General features: G+C 34.7%; 1 protein-coding gene across 2 annotated transcripts; it reads right to left on the reverse strand.

Annotated features, from left to right (window-relative positions):
• Positions 1-764: 764 nt before the first annotated feature.
• LOC121367926 (deleted in malignant brain tumors 1 protein-like) lies at positions 765-9,441 on the reverse strand. Of its 2 annotated transcripts, XM_041492382.1 has the most exons (8): positions 9,195-9,441; positions 8,385-8,492; positions 7,453-7,631; positions 5,451-5,650; positions 4,695-4,883; positions 3,345-3,613; positions 2,000-2,532; positions 765-1,434 (listed from the first exon to the last, which is right to left on the reverse strand). In XM_041492382.1, exons 1-7 carry the CDS (start codon positions 9,400-9,402, stop codon positions 2,384-2,386), a joined length of 1,302 nt encoding a protein of 433 aa, XP_041348316.1. In that variant the 5' UTR covers positions 9,403-9,441; the 3' UTR covers positions 765-1,434; positions 2,000-2,383. The 2 variants fall into 2 exon arrangements, 1 of the variants encoding a protein (XP_041348316.1); XR_005957454.1 differs by lacking the exons at positions 2,000-2,532; positions 3,345-3,613; positions 4,695-4,883; ... (2 more) ...; positions 8,385-8,492; positions 9,195-9,441 and adding an exon at positions 1,797-1,993.
• Between the last annotated feature and the right edge of the window lie 8,239 nt (positions 9,442-17,680).

The raw sequence follows: 17,680 nt of genomic DNA on the forward strand, positions 1-17,680 counted from the left end.
GACTGCACAGCAATTAATATGCAAAGACCGTCTCTTTAACAAAATATCCAAATGTCAAGAAGTAACTTGAATAATACTAGGATATTAAATAATGTGTTAAAAATACAATTTGTGATTTAGTCTCATGTGGTTGTTAATCCGTAGGTGTAGGTTATGTTTGTTTGATGGAGTTATTTAATATTGTTTCCTGTCTGCCAGTCACTGTTGCTGCTTGGAGGAGATACTAGTTATATGCTTGCGACTGTATTTTGCATAGACAGCATGATAACTAATAGGGAGATATAGGGGTAAGGAAGTGTCATGACCTCTTTTGAAGGCCAGAATTTACAAGCTTGGACACTGAAAGAGTGATTGCCACATCCTACGAGTTGATCATGTATCTACAACACTGTTTATTGTACTGACGTAGCCAAGCTTTTATAAGGTAGAGGGCAACACCCCTCAACCCATAACCCCACCCTAGTAGGTCCTGTATGTATTAGAGGGACTACAGAATACTCACCAAAACCGGTTACACCAGTTGTTCCGTGGTCCTATTGACCTATTTGTCGTCCCAGCCAGTACACCACAACTGATATATCAAAAGATATGTGCTATCCTGTCTGTAGCATGGTGCATATAAAAGATCCTTTCCTACTAATGAAAACAAATGTAGCGGGTTTCCTCAGTATGACTGCATGTCAAAATTACCAAATATTTGACATTCAATAGTCGATGACTGTCACAAGTGATTGAATAACTAAAAGAAACAACACTAATCCAAATAAATTATATTACATTTATTTACAGCACACAAATAACAATCACATTCATTCTCCACTCCTACTTACTAACCCTAATTATATCCCTCTCACACACCACTAATCACCAGCACTCCCTCAACACTCACACTTCTCATATATAATAAACATACATTATCACCACTTTACACATAATTTCATATAAAAATATCACGTATCACAACACACAAAATAATATACTAAAACCACACAGTTCAATATACAATGTTTCAGTTCATAACACAATCCTTATGATTCACTTCCTCGTGATCAACTTTTATATACATATATTGTTCTAACTAAATTATGTACTAACATTAGTTAGCACCCTCCATTTCAGATCAGCTCTAAATACTACAGCCATATTTACACAATATGTTTCTGCTGCACAATAACAATACACTTGTTATTCACCGAGATGCTGCACGATAACAATACACTTGTTATTCACCACCACACATCATGGCTAATAAGTAGCCCACATGTGGAACTTCAATTTCCACTTCAGCTGTACCCAACTTCCATGAATTAACATCAACGTCAGTTTCCTCGTCCCTTCTTCACATACTTCCGCAGCCCAATCACCTGGTCAAACTCTAACATTGCCCCTCGCTGCTCATCCCGTTGTTGGTCTCAACAGATACCACACAAGCTGCTGTAAACAATATACACTCCATTACTATCATGCAAAACCTCAATATTAAATACCCTTCATACATCAATCATTTTCATCATTTCACACATGTCCACATTATACAGGTTTCACAACGTATACGTTAATAACACGTACAACTTACTTCATGTGCATAATTCAATTCACATTATACATTTAATAAACACATACATACATATAGCAAACAATTTCATTACTTTACACAATGTCCGCATTTCACAAGTTACACTGAGCATTTGCTAAATATATACATTTAATATAGCAAACTAAATACAGACCAAAATAACATTCAAATGTCACACCTCTGTAACACAATACATGTGTAAAATATTTAATTTACTTACGGTTAAACAATAACCCGAACTTCCACAAAGTCTCTTACACTTCTACCAAGTCTTTCCCAAACTGAATGTTCAATGATTCTCTCTCAGCGATTAATGACAAATCATCCACTCAGTAGCCCAGTTCCACACTATATTCACCCAGTCAGCTTATCACTCATCTATCACTCACCCATACCACACTCTACAATAATACAAATTGCTACCTTGCTAATTAAAGACAGCTTCACGTGTGAGATACAAGCTATGACTCATACTTCATGCTTCTCTCATTCGTATAAATTAAAATACCGTATAAATGATAAAAAATGTTATAAAATATATAACCACATATTCTCTTTCATACAATTAAAATCAGATTTCCCTTGACTTGTGACAATGACTAATAAACCAGTGTTCTCTAGTGGTGTCGTTAAACAAACCGAAATTTAGCTAGTCTCGTCTTTAATACTATTAACAATATGTTTCAAGATTATAAAAAGCTTAAGGATTCATTAAACAACCATTCTTTTGTATTCCACAAACAAGACAACGTATGAACATTTTCTTTAATATGTAGTTATGAATACAACCAATCCCACACAACAATCCTAATAAAACACTGGTCGTTTCTTGACAAACACCAGGCGGTAGTTGTAGATGATGGCGACGATCAGGAGGATGGCGGCTCCACACACCGCCGTTAGTCCGCTCCAGAAGATCACCAAGTTCACAGGAGACCACGATTCGGGTTGGGGCACTGGAAATAAGCATAATATATGTAAACATGTAAAAAAGGGGAAAAAAACCTTTTTTGGTTGCGTAAAATATGAAGAGAAAAATCCTTGAAATACAGCCACGTGCATTGTTTTTACAACATAAGTACACTGGAGACACGATTCGGGTTGGGGCACTAGGAATAAGCACAATATATGTACTGTAAACACTTACAAATAGAAAACTAATATCGATTGCAAGAGATATGTGGAGGAAAATCTTTTAAAATCACAATGTGCAATATTTTCAGAACAGACGTGCATGTTTAATAACATGAAATTGGATGCATAAAACTAAAGGTATCCGTTTAGTAAATGTATCGGTTCCAGTTAAATGTATTGTATGGACAAAACAGTCGAAGGGTGTGAGCAATATTTGATATTGCTGACATTTGGTGTCGTGGATCACCCTTTTGCAGTCACGAGAGCTCTATAACTACATACCACTACAAAGGCACCGATATCTATAACTGAAGGCGTTAAATTTATATTTAAACTTTTTAAAAGTTATATGTCCATCCACGGTTATCACTCTTCTTTTTCTACTACTACTATTACTACGGTACTACTACTATTACTACTACTACTACTACTGCTACTACTAAAACTACTACTACTACTACTACTACTACTACTAAAAAACTACTGCCATTATCACTACTATTTTTTCTTCTGCTTCATCGTCGTCATCATCATAATCATCATCATCACCACATTCTTTGATTATTGTTATTATTATTACTTTTTACAACCAGCCTGCAGGCACAAAATAACAGCAACAAATAAGTCAACGCACTCCGTTTACTGTTTAGATATCTGCCTTCAAGTCGGAAACCCCCGGACATGGCTGCACGTGCAACGTCTCGCGCCGCTCGTCGTCCAGGGTTTGTCGTCAAGCAACCGGAAGCGCAGCGGGAGGAGTTGTCTGACCCGTTACAGACGATGACGTCACAATGGAGATACACGGCCGGCGAGTTGTCGATATACTTGAAAGCCTCCATGGAGAATCTCTGAACGTTATGACTTGGATTAGGTAGAAATCTAACAGAGTCATCCTTCGCACATCTGAAATAAAAAGACGTGGGTTTTTTTTGCACTTCTCATAAACTATGTAAATCGTCGCAGATTACCGCAGATGAGACGTAGACATCATGTGTCCTCATTCATCACAGACCCACGACGACTGGTATATCAAAGGCCGTGGTATACACTATCTGTCAATCAGTACAGGATGGTGCCATATAAAAGATCCGTTGCTACTAATGGAAATGTAGTGGGTTTCCTCAATCAGACTATATTATGTCAAAATTACCAAATGTTTGACATCCAATAAGCTATAGCCGATGATTAATTAATCAATGTGGTTCTAGGGTGTCATTAAAGAAAACAACCTTCCATCAGACCATCTACGATTGTCAATATAAAGATTATCACTGGTCTGCGACGATCTGTGGCATGTAAGAGATTTGATGGGAACCAGGCTTTAGATAAATCATTAGATGTGTCTCCCAATTTGACTGAATTCAATAACATGTTCAGGAGGACATGCGTTTGCTGTCAATTTCATATACATTGCACCTAATTAATACCTAGCATCCGTGTGCTCTCGTCCCCTAAACACGATACTGATCTTGCTAACAATCCGCATTGGAGGTTTCCGTTAGTGGATCTAACTGGAGACAACGTGATTTGGTGCCCTGGTAACCTGTTTTGATTTGATAGGTGGTCATTCAAAACCGAGAGTGAAGGATCCAAAATTTTCTTACAGAACTGCTGTAATCGTTCTGTCGCCTATTTAAACGGTCATCTTGGCAGAGAAACTAGTATCTACCGCTATTTCCATTTAAAGTTAAGGGTATTGTCTAGTTAATTGTGAATGACACGTTAACACGTACCACCCTTTTGGATATCAATAGAATCCCTTATTATTATATGCGTCTAAGTATACATACGTGTAGTACATGCTTGTGGTTATTACCCTGATCAACATCACTAAATAACTAAATAAAAGTATAGCTATGTATATATTAGAATCCCTTATTGGGCAGAGGAAAAAAATCGACTTTAGAATAACTGGCATCTACAAATACCGTCTTGAAGTGTCAGAATTCCAGTGTATGTTATAAAGTTGTTATGACATGCCTACCCGTGCTGTATGATGGGGTAGATGTTACTGGATCTGGATCTGACGGGCGTGGCATCACACATCATAGCGAACGGTGAGAGTCTTGTGTCCGTCTTCATATTCAGCTGTACGTAGAAGCTCTCTCCCGGAGTGATGTAAAATGGATCTTCTGGTGTTTTGTTAAAGTGTTCGTCGTGAAACAACTCCAGCCTGCAAACAAATTGGTACTGTTTTGATTCATTAATGGCAAATAATCTAACGATATTGAGAAGAAGAAAAACAATAGTTATACGCTTCGGTCTTTGCAATTTTTAATTAAAAAAAAAAAAAAAGAGGTAACAATACAAACGGTGCAAAGATATTACATACCCGTATTTTACGGACTTCGGTAGAGCAACTGAATATGGTGTATTTGAAATGGATGTCCTTGTGTTAAAAACATTTGTTTTATTACATTATGAATTTAAGGAATATGCATAGGCAATTTGTATTAGTTTTGTAATCAAATTACAGTATTTTTTAAAATATAAATATGTATAGCAGAACTGTAACCAGTTGGAATGCAGTGAGTTGCAAGTGCTCATTTATTCTACCCGGAGAAAAACATACTATATTACTATGCTCTAATTCTTTTTAGCGCCCTCACCCACTATATATGTGTGTGTGTGTGTGTGTGTGTGTGTGTGTGTGTGTGTGTGTGTGTGTGTGTTGGTTTGTTTAGACTGCATGGCTCTACAGAGGACATACTATGTAATAAAATACTATTACGTTTCACACCTTATGTCGAAAACTCCTTGGGCCTCAGCAGCGAAATGGAGATTAGAATACTGAACATCTATCGGAATCTCCAGGTTGGTGGTGACGGGGACTACACACTCGAACGGCACGGAGATCTCACGCACGCGCGATATGACACCTTCAACAACTACTTCCTGCGACTTTACGACGTTCTCATAAATCATGGTATTGCCAACTTTCTGTAAATAACAAAGTTGATTTCTGTTATGTAAAAAATTAATCTCAAATTCTTAAGAGAAAATAATATTATATTGATGGCATTATAAATTTAACTGTTTGTCCAGCAGAATCAATCAGAGAATAGCTATGACTTTTTAAGCCGAATAGTTTCAGATATCTTCATATAAAACATCGTCTACAGAAGCGAAGAAACATACACACGATTACAATTTAATAACAAGCTCGCGTTTGTTTAACGGATATTCACAACTGCCTACGTGCAACATACTAGTAGTCTAGCTACAAGGTTCGTTGCCATTTCTGATACATTGTAAAACTAAAGAGCTTAGAAGCGGGACACTTTTACAAATTCATAATGACTAACAGTGTCTTTGGTCTGACCAGGATTGGAAGCCATTGAAGGGAAGCTATCTATTTTGCTCGCCAACACTTTCCTGAGACTAGACTATCTCAATGAGGGCATGTTTTCGCTCCCCATAGCATGTGAATTTATAATACAAATTTTCTTTCCTTGTTGTCATCCAGCACATTTGATAAGACTCTCCCAGGGATTGGAAAAGTGCTTTTGGGCCCTGGTAAAAGTGGACTACAGGCAATGTATCCACTGCTAACCAAGCTGGTATCTGTAGCACTGACTCTGCCTTTGAGCAGTGCTGAGTGTGAATGAGTGTTTTCGCAGTTGAAAATGATAAAAACAGACAGAAGGAGCAAACTCAATGTTCCAACTGTAAGCAAGTTACTCCATATTAAACTTAACTGGGAATTTATTTACGTTGAAACACTGCTAAATAAGACAACAGAGAAGTTCCTAAGTGTGAAAAACAGAAGATGTTGCAATCTGTGAAATAAACTGATCAGTTGTGTGTCCCTGTTGATTTTGCAAGGTGCTAAGTTGTCTATAAATACCTCATAATTTTGTTAATTTTTTGTGTATGTAAAACCCCAATGATGTTAACTATGAACCTGACCAGTGTATGTCCAGCAGTGCATCCATACAACTGTTGTATTATTTATAAACTCTATATTATTAATTAACATTAAATCTATTATTTTCACATTTTGTTTTGGGTTGGGGGGTTTTCGGTTATGATATATAAATTACTGCCTTCATAAACAATTATTCCCGCAGATAGTGCCCTAATAATAAGTGAGCACCCTGCCCTTCTCCAATCCTAGCTAGAACACTGTATATGGTATCAATATGGTAATTTATAATCACTCCCCTAAGTCGTTTTCACGCAAAGGTCTGATGTAGGCCAATTGAAATGGAAAAGATACAGTGTTTATCAAATTGATACAATCGATTTATTTCTTCTTTTAGTAATGAGGAAGTTGTAATATCTTGATCGCCTTGGTTGTAGTTGTTGCCATAGTCATGCTATCCAATGAATTGAGCACGACCAAACTTGATTTCTCTGTGACGTGCACGTATACGTTAAACTGAAATTGACGCAAGCGCTGTATATACGTTTTTAGTTGGAAAAGATGTCTAAATTTCTTTTCGAACTGGGTTTTTTGGATATGTAAAAAGCAATACTTCACCCGAGTCCGAAAAATACCATTTATCTTACTTGTATAGTATTTAAAAGCCACTCGTGTAGTATTTGTCTACATAACGCAAGTTTAGTGTACTTTTCAATACAGTAGGCACTCTTCATAAGGGTTACCAGTTGCTTACTGATAGCGCCGTGTTTAAATGCCCCTAGAAACGCCATGCATCTGCTACTGAATATTGTATTATACTATGTTTTAAGTGGAGTTGTAAAAAAAGACAAAGCAACTTGAAGAAACCATTAGTTACACGAGACGTTGTTCCGCATCCGTTGAGTGGAGACACTAGCGTGACGTGAGTTTGGTTTCCGGTAGCGTGGCACGTGCTGTCTCTCAGCGTCATGTACTGTTCATGTAGACTTGGGAATTTACCTCGATTGAAACTGATTGTCATATGCTGCGACGTACACGTAAGCGTCTCTCCCGCAACTATCAATAAAAAAATATCAACCTTTAAATTACAACATACATGAATACACCTGAAAAGTAAAACACACAGATTTATAATTTGAAAACAATCTTACATAAATGCCAGCAAATGCCTAATTTGAACTCCTTCCCCTGCAAAAATAGCTCAAATGAACGCACCTGTAAAGTAAAAAAACCGGATTATTAATTTGCAAACAGCAACAACTAAATACGAATTGAATTGTGTACATAACTGTTTAGGGGCCTATTTCACAAAACATCATAAGTTTACGTCTGCGATTAGCAGTTACACTGGGCATACATTTATAAGTGTTTGGCATCTATTTCACGAAGAATTTTTTACATCATAACATTTTAACGACAAAAGAAATACGTGTGCTTTTAACTATATTTGTTGTATTATAATAGTGATAAAAATTGTGGTTTAGTCGTTTACGTGCAAAACTAAGATTACGATATTTTGTGGGGCGTAGGCTGAAGAGGTGCTAATTTTGTTTACCGGGCAAATTTATATAATCCAGGAGATAAGCGTGGTGCATCGGAAATGCCACAGGGAGAACCATGGGGGCCATACACCCAAGCACATTTTGCCCCTTCCACCTTCTGCATTTGCCTGTTTTGCTTTGTTGTGTTTATCTTATACCACGATTTAAACTATCTGCTACATACAACTTCCTTTTAACATCGTCATCGTCGTCGTACATGTGCGATATATCTGCAACTTGGGTGGCAATATTGGAAAATCTTTCTTACCTCTTTCACAGCTGTGACCGACCCAGTCATTCGCGCATGTGCAGTTGTAGGTTGATTCTAACGTGGTGCACGTTCCACCGTTTTGACAAGGACTAGACAGACAGTTATCTACAATATAATAAACCACTGGTAATGGCTGTCCTCGAAATGACAACATAGGGACGGCAGATATTTAAAAAAAACAAAATATCAGATCTGTAAAATTATATAAAACATTTTGGCATAATTTATATTGTACAGGTGGTTTCAGCTTCCAAATAAATACTTGTATTTCTCCAAAAGATATAAAACGCTTTATTAGAACATCAATGCGAATATTTTGAACTATTATTAAATAATAATAGTTTTTAAATCTCAACTACTAGTGTTCGTATGCGCGTTATTATAACACAAACCCCCAAGCTACACCAATGACTGACTGACTGACTGACTGACTGAATGGATGGATGGATGAATGAATTAATGAATGCATTGATGAATGGATGAATGAATTGATGTATGAATGAAAGAATGGATGGATGAATGGATGAATGCATGAATGAATGAATGAATGAATGAATGAATGAATGTTTACCGAAAACGCAGCAAATAAATAAATAAATCGGCTATTGGGTGTCAAACAAAGGTAAATTAATGCATGTAGTTAAGCATTTCATTTTGTTTTGAATATCTTCTGTTATTTTTACTGTTAAAATGATGCATCATTAAATCCAGTGTCTGATTTCACTGTAAACGTCAGGAGTTTTTATTTTTATTTTAAAAGCATACTTATCAAATGAATAAACCTTTTTTTTGGTTTCAATATATTACCATCACAAATAACAGCAACTGTTTCAGTAGCTTTGCAATCGTGGTTGAACCACGGAGTGTGTCCGCACTCCGTCAGTCTCGCTTCATGTCCAGTGCAATGCACGTCATCGAGAATGAAAGTCATACCACTCGGCAAAGACCTAAACCTGGAGGAGGTCAGTAATCTGGGGGTTGTTGTCGGGTAGCCGATTTGACGACAAACCACCATGGCTGCCGACACGTCGAAAGAGTCATCACAAACAAGCCCAGTTCTACAAGAAAGCAAAAACAGTAATAAATTAATAAATAAACAAGTGTGACGTCTTCTGCTGTCTCATTGCCATACAGTACCGTGGTAAGTAGTGGACATTTATATGAGTAGGACAAAAGCTGTATTTACTCAAAGGTGCTAGATGCCCTTTCTAGTTACATGCTAATGTTTATTTATTTTATTTCACTTTATTTTAATTAAATTTTTTTTTTTTTTTTTTTTTTTTTTTTTTTTTTTTTTTTTTTTTTTTTTTTTTTTTTTGGTTGAGGATGGGGCGTGACTCATTATTTACGGAGTAAAATCAACTGCAGCTCTGATTGGTAGTAATAATGTACGGTACCACATTTTCTATGTGTGTACTACCTGTGTGGAATGCTGTACTGTTAACATTACTGGCAATGACTATTTTTGATCTGGTGGAGCCTTTAATATTGTATGCTAATTTAATTAATTAATTAAATTATATATTTCCAACTCCAAAAATATAACATTGAAACAATTAGTGATGAGCAAACATGAACGTAATACTTACAATTTCATAATGGCGACTTCCACCAAAATTAGTTATTACTTTTACTTTGAAATGTAAGCAATATACCGTGAACAATAAACACATAAAAAAGTACAACTAAATCATTTAATTTAATAGTAGAACAAAATATTGAAAAATTGAGCACATTCACAATGCTAGGCGGATTTTACCGACACTAGCAGTCTTCGGGCAAAATATAGTCGAAGAGAGGGAAAAATGCTACATTTTTCATTTGTAGAAAGGGATTTATTATATGCAACATCCCACAGACAGGAAAGAACATACCAAGCATTTGATATGCCAGTCGTGGTGCACTGGCTGGAACGAGAAATAACCTCACCGATGAAATCGATCCTAAACTGACCACGCATCGGACGAGCGCTTTACCACAAGGTTACGCCGGCCCTTCTTCACTTGACTAAATGTATAATATCGCACAAACCGGTGAAAATGAAACAAGAAAAGAATTCGCAGTTTACCAACCTTCCAGCATGTGTGATTTGTACTAAGCCTTTGTAGGGTCCCGGTCCTAAAATTAGTGTCACTGCCCCGTCAGTCTGCAATTTAAACAGATCTGTTTATAATATGTTTTAAAAATATGAACAATTATATAAGGACTAACGGATCGCGTACAAACTCTATATTAGATTTTGGTTACAATGGCAAACATTAATGTGATAAAAACAAAAAAAGGCTCACTATTGCCCCTCCGCCCCCTTCCTGTTCCTACGGGCCTGAAAATAAATCAAACCAGTACTGTGCTGACGGTATTATACTGATATTAATTAGTTAGGTATTATATTGATCATAATTAGTTACGTACTATATTGATCTTAATTAGTTAGGTATTATATTGATCATAATTAGTTACGTACTATATTGATCTTAATTAGTTAGGTATTATATTGATCTTAATTAGTGACGTACTATACTGATATTAATTAGTTAGGTATTATATTGATCATAATTAGTTACGTACTATACTGATATTAATTAGTTAGGTATTATATTGATCTTAATTAGTGACGTACTATATTCATCTTAATTAGTTAGGTATTATATTGATCATAATTAGTTACGTACTATATTGATCTTAATTAGTTAGGTATTATATTGATCATAATTAGTGACGTACTATATTGATCTTAATTAGTTAGGTATTATATTGATCATAATTAGTGACGTACTATATTGATCTTAATTAGTTAGGTATTATATTGATCTTAATTAGTGACGTACTATATTGATCTTAATTAGTTAGGTATTATATTGATCATAATTAGTTACGTACTATATTGATCTTAATTAGTTAGGTATTATATTGATCATAATTAGTGACGTACTATATTGATCTTAATTAGGTATTATATTGATCATAATTAGTTACGTACTATATTGATCTTAATTAGTTAGGTATTATATTGATCTTAATTAGTGACGTACTATATTCATCTTAATTAGTTAGGTATTATATTGATCATAATTAGTTACGTACTATATTCATCTTAATTAGTTAGGTATTATATTGATCATAATTAGTTACGTACTATATTCATCTTAATTATTTAGGTATTATATTCATCTTAATTAGTTACGTACTATATTCATCTTAATTAGTTAGGTATTATATTGATCATAATTAGTTACGTACTATATTCATCTTAATTAGTTAGGTATTATATTGATCATAATTAGTTACGTACTATATTCATCTTAATTATTTAGGTATTATATTCATCTTAATTAGTTACGTACTATATTGATCTTAATTAGTTAGGTATTATATAGATCTTAATTAGTTACGAACTATATTGATCTTAATTAGTTAGGTATTATATTGATCATAATTAGTTACGTACTATATTCATCTTAATTAGTTAGGTATTATATTGATCATAATTAGTTACGTACTATATTCATCTTAATTATTTAGGTATTATATTGATCATAATTAGTTACGTACTATATTCATCTTAATTAGTTAGGTATTATATCATTGATAGTCATTATTTTATGACTGACACTTATTCATTCATATATTCATCCATTTGTATTCACTCATTCATTCTTTGGTTTCAATTTATTCATTTCTATTCACTCATTCATTCATTGGATTCAATTTATTTTTCGTGATTGAATTGAGGTTCAAGCACGCAGTCCTGGACATACATATTAGTTATCTGAGCTGTCTGTCCAGGACAGAGGTTAGGGGTTAGTTGTTAGCGAGACAAAAGTTGTTATAGTGGCCACACATAAACCCATTGGGCCGGTCAAACTGTACGAACCCAGTACCTACCAGAATTAGGAACTACACCACGGAGGCCGGTACTGACACTTAGGAGTATTGGCAAGACAGATAACCTATATTGTTACCTGTTCACCTGTCGACAACGCCAAAACAGTGAATGGCCCTTACCGTGTGCATAATACATATACAAAATAAACAAGTCATAAAAAACATTGTTTGATCGGGGGTGGGGGTGAGACTGACCCCCCAAAACCCTCCCCCTGCATACGCGCCTGAAAGCTATCTTCTTCTCTTATGCTACTGTGTGATTCATATAAATGCATTGCGTTGACTATTTCATCATTTCCGTTTTAACTTCATTGCAACATATAATGTGATTATTGCTTCATACGCTGGAGTCTCGCGAATTATTATCAACAGGTCGAAATACTCGCTTGTTGTGTGACACGTTCATAACATGTATTAATGGCTAAAAATTGTCAGTCATACACCAGTAACTCTTCTTTTCTCTTTCTATCTTAATTTGGTAGGTGGTCAAACAAAGAATTCAAAAGGTGTAGAGGGTGAAAACAAACAGGGATGCAGTTCTCTATGGAATAAGGTGAACCAGCGGGCTTGCGTTAAACGGAAGATAGGCAGACGGACAGACAAATAAACACAATGAGTTGTGGCCGATCAGACTGGTAGACATGTAGGCAGACAGGCATTATAAAGATATCGAAGGTTTTTAATGGAGAGCGAGATAAAGTGCCTAGAAAGCGATAAAGTACCACGAACCACGATTTCTCTCTGACACATACAAGACAGTGACTATATATTTAGAACTGAGTACTTATTTTAAATACCAGCACAGGTTTTGAAAACACTATATATAGTACAGTTAGCTATCTACCGTATGTGATACACTGATATGTAAATAATAGTGATTTACCAAACAATGCACCACTGAAGTTAGTATCCAAAACAGACAACCGTTCAGAATTAGGTCCATGGTCAGTATCTTCTGACCTCGTGGGATATATCACATCTGGTGGTTCATGTACGTACTCCTAGTAGACAGATAACTACGTGAGTGCGGCACTATATCTGTTCTGTAGTAGTAGTAGTAGTAGTAGTAGTAGTAGTAGTAGTAGTAATAGTAGTCGTAGTAATAGTAGTAGTAGTAGTAGTAGTAGTAGTAATAGTAGTAGTAGTAGCAGCGCAGCAGTAGTAGTAGTAGCAGCGCAGCAGTAGTAGTAGTAGTAGTAGTAACAGTAGTAGTAGTAGTAATAGTAGTAGTATTAGTAATAGTAGTAGTAGTAGTAGTAGCAGCAGCAGTAGTAGTAGTAGTAGTAGTAGTAGTAGTAGTAGTAACAGTAGTAGTAGTAGTAGTAGTAGTAGTAGTAGTAGTAGTAGTAGTAGTAGTAGTAGTAGTAGTAGTAGTAGTAGTAGTAGTAGTAGTAGTAGTAGTAGTAGTAGTAGTAGTAGTAGTAGTAGTAGCAGCAGCAGCAGCAGTAGCAGTAGCAGTAGCAGTAGCAGTAGCAGCAGCAGCAGTAGCAGTAGCAATAGCAGTAGCAGCAGCAGCAGTAGTAGTATTAGTAGTAGTAGTAGTAGGCATACGTAGCCTATGGTATAAAATATATGCTCGCTTGTTTTAAAAATAAAGAAATATAGGTCTACAGGTGTTTTTAGTCTCAAGGAAATTACAAATTAGGATCTTGTAAACAGGACTCATTTTAAATATCTTTAGATAAATGTACTACTATTACCTCCATAATATATCCCAAATTTCAAAATGTGTTCCCAAAATGCATGTGTTTTTCGCGACAGAACCATGCAATTAGACGTATTAAACAACCTATGTACATGTATTAAGATCTCGGATGCCTCGACATGCAATTGTGCAACTGTTGCAAGTACTTGGAGCAGATTTGGAAGCAACGACCGACCGTTCACGGCCTCTTTCGCCGGAAACCCAAGTGTTAATTTTAATAACTTTACGCTTTTTCAGCAATGGGGGATTTCTGTCTGAAATAGCAAACTTTCACGGTGTATCAATTTGGTCATGTTTTAGCAAGTACCTCCATACTGTTATCCTTGCAATTTGCTAACATTTTAATAACATTACAGGCACGGCGAAAGAAAGTTGACATCGGGGGGAGGGGGGGGGGGGGGTGTCTGACTGAGATCGAGGATGCAAAGCAAAGTTTCTAGGGGTATGGGGGTATTCTCACCCGTAAAATAAATTTTGAAAATTAGATGTCTTGAAATGCAATTAGCTGCATTCTACACGTAAAATTCATCTCTGCCTTAAGATTTACTATCAGAATTATTGAGGGGGCTAGAGCCCCTCTAGCCCCTCTGCTCCGCCGTGCCTGCATTACGTTTCCAACAAATTAAATTTAAAAAAAAAAAAAATTAAATACAGCAAGGTAACTGGATGGAAACTAGAGCTGGGCGGTATTGAAATTTCAGGTTTGGTATCGGTATCGGTATCGGTATCGGCATTTTGGGGGCGATTTACCTCGGTATCGGTACAGTATTCGGTATGCGATATAGAGCGGTATTTTCGATATACTGTGCTTTAAATGCATGCCCGAATTAAGTGCACCAGCTAATTTCATCTAAATAAAATTACATCCTCTGTTTTGTAATTTCTCATCATTGATTTTCGTGATAGTTTAATCTGTTTAGTTTTCATTATTTATTTTTGTTAGTTTTACTGTTTTGTTTGTACTGTTTGTTTTGTTTATTTGTACGTTTTGTTTTGTTTCGTTTTGTTTGTTGTTTTGGGTTTTTTGTTTTGTTTATTGTTGTTTTTTGTTTTGTTTGTTTGTTTTGTTTTGTCTGTTTTTGTTTGTTTTGTTTTTGTTTTTGTGCTTTTGTTTTGTTTTGTTTTGTTTTTGTGATCTAATCTCATTATTGATTACTGTTCCGGTTTATTTTATGTTGGGAGGTTTCTTGCCATCTATTCTGTTCTTAGTTTTTTGTCTTCATGCATAGTTCATTTTGGCTTGTCTTGTTAATTCTCATTGTTGAAATGTGTACCATTTTGGTTGCTTCTCCATTTTTTTATTTTTTTATTGTTTGTTTTGCTTTGTTTTCTTTGTTTCTTTTGTTTTGTTTTGTTTGTTTGTTTTTCTTTTCTTTTTGTTTGTTCGTTTGGTTGATTGGTTGGTTGTTTGTTTGTTTGTTTTGTTTGTTTGTCTGTTCCAGCTGGGGGTTTTCTGATGTTCCATTATTGTTGATTGTTTAGGCCTACTGTTGTTTTCCTGCATTCTGTTCCCTTTATTTTCTCATTAATTTTCGTGATAGTTTATTCTATTTTGTTTTCATTATTTTTGTTACATTTCACTGTTCAATTTGTTGGTCTATTCGCTGTTTCCTTATTTTCTCATCATTGATTTTCGTGATACTTTATTCTCTTTAGTTTTCATTATTTATGTTTGTTAGTTTATACTGTTTTGTTTGTACTGTTTGTTTTGTTTGTTTGTTTGTACTGTTTGTTTTGTTTGTTTGTTTGTTGTTTTTGTTTGTTGTTTTTGTGTGTTTGTGTTTTGTTTTTGTTTGTTTTGTTTTGTTTGTTTTTGTTTTGTTTTTGTGATCTAATCTCATTGTTGATTTTGATTACTGTTCCGGTTTATTTTGTATTGGGAGGTTTCTTCCCATCTATTCTGTTCTCAGTTATTTCTTTCATGCATAGTTCATTTTGTCTTGTTTGTCTTGTTAATTCTTATTTTTGAAATGTGTAACATTTTGGTTGCTTCTCCATTTTTTTTTTTTTTTATTGTTTGTTTTGTTTTGTTTCTTTCTCATTAATTTTCGGGATAGTTTATTCTATTTTGTTTTCATTATTTTTGTTACATTTCACTGTTCGATTTGTTGGTCTATTCGCTGTTTCCTTATTTTCTCATCATTGATTTTCGTGATACTTTATTCTCTTTGGTTTTCATTATTTATTTATGTTTGTTTGTTTTGTTTGTTTGTACTGTTTGTTTTGTTTTGTTTGTTTGTTGTTGTTTTTGGTTGTTGTTTTTTGTGTGTGTGTTTTTTGTGTTTTGTTTTGTCTTGTTTTGTTTGTTTGTTTTGTTTTGTTTTGTTTTTGTGTTTTGTTTTTCGTTTCGTTTTGTCTTGTTTTGTTTTGTTTGTTTTGTTTGTTTGTTTGTTTGTTTTGTTTTGTTTTGTTTTGTTTTGTTTTTGTGATCTAATGTCATAATTGATTTTGATTACTGTTCCAGTCTATTTTTTGTTGGGAGGTTTCTTCCCATCAATTCTGTTCTCAGTTATTTCTGTTCATGTATAGTTCATTTTATCTTGTTTGTCTTGTTAATTTTGTGTGTGTGTTTTTTTGTGTGTGTTTTTGTTTTTTGTTTGTTTTGTTTTGTTTGTTTTAGTTTGTTGTGCTTGGTTTTGTGTGGGCTTTTTTGGTGTGTGTGTGTGTGTGTGTGTGTGTGTGTGTGTGTGTATGTGTGTGTGTGTGTGTGTGTTAGTTTTCTTTAATTGAGTTCTATCATTTGTTTTTGTTTAGTTTTTATCTGTTCACTTACTTTCTATATATACATTTGGTAATAATGAAGAAGACTATACACGGTAGGTATTTGTTGTTAATGTTACCGTTATTGCTCTTCTTCTTTTTTATCGAATTCTGTGTTTGTTAGTATTGATTTATTGATTTACTGTTCGTTGTTGTTGTTTGATGTTATTATCATTGTTGTTTGTGTGAACTTTTCTGTTCCTTTCAGTTTGTTTTTATTGATTTCTGTAACAGCTACTCTGTTTTTATGTCTCTTTCTTTCTATGTACAGTTTGTTCTGTACTTTTATATTCACTTCATATTAGTTATTTCTGTTTGTTTTGTGGATTTCGTTGAGGATTCTTTTTTTTATGTTACTGCCATTGCATATTCATGCTTGTTTTGTTTATTTAAGTGTGTTCTGTATGTAAATGTTTTTTGTTTGAGGAGGGGGTGAAATGTTTTTAAATGTTGGTTGTATGTGTGTGACTTTGTTTATTTGTTTTGTTGTGTGTGGGGTTTTTTTATTTTTTTGGGGGGGTGGGGGGGTGTGTTCTTTTGTTGTTTGTTTATGTGTTGGTTTTGTTTTATTTTTGCTTGGTTTTGTTTTGTGTGTGTGTTGTTGATATTGTTTGTTTTTGTTGTTTGATTGGGGGCTTTGTAGGGGTTTTGTTTTGGTTTGGTTTTGCATTTTTATTGTTGAGATTTCGAAGGACTTTTGGTGGGTTGTTTTAATTGTTTATCAGTACCTGCTTATACTGACTGGCTTAATTAAATCGGCTTGTTAATACGATGATACTATATTACAATAATTACATATATATAAATGGATGGACGGATATTAAGACATAATTGAACATCTAGTTTCCTATGGTGACAAATCGGACGTAATTTGTATCTCTGGAGTGATTTACATGCTGACACGGGTCATTAATATGATTGTATAAAATCAGGATGCTTTAGT

The sequence above is a fragment of the Gigantopelta aegis genome, chromosome 3 (assembly GCF_016097555.1).
Source record: "Gigantopelta aegis isolate Gae_Host chromosome 3, Gae_host_genome, whole genome shotgun sequence".
Taxonomy (NCBI): Eukaryota; Metazoa; Mollusca; class Gastropoda; order Neomphalida; family Peltospiridae; genus Gigantopelta; species Gigantopelta aegis.

Excerpts from the sequence above, each read along its gene's own strand:
- LOC121367926 (XM_041492382.1), bottom strand. The coding sequence starts at position 9,402 with ATGGTGGTTTGTCGTCAAATCGGCTACCCGACAACAACCCCCAGATTA. Across the intron at positions 7,632-8,384 it reads CGGTCACAGCTGTGAAAGAG|TTGCGGGAGAGACGCTTACG; the intron begins GTAAGAAAGATT and ends TTTTATTGATAG. Across the intron at positions 5,651-7,452 it reads GATGCGGAACAACGTCTCGT|AAAGTTGGCAATACCATGAT; the intron begins GTAACTAATGGT and ends TGTTATTTACAG.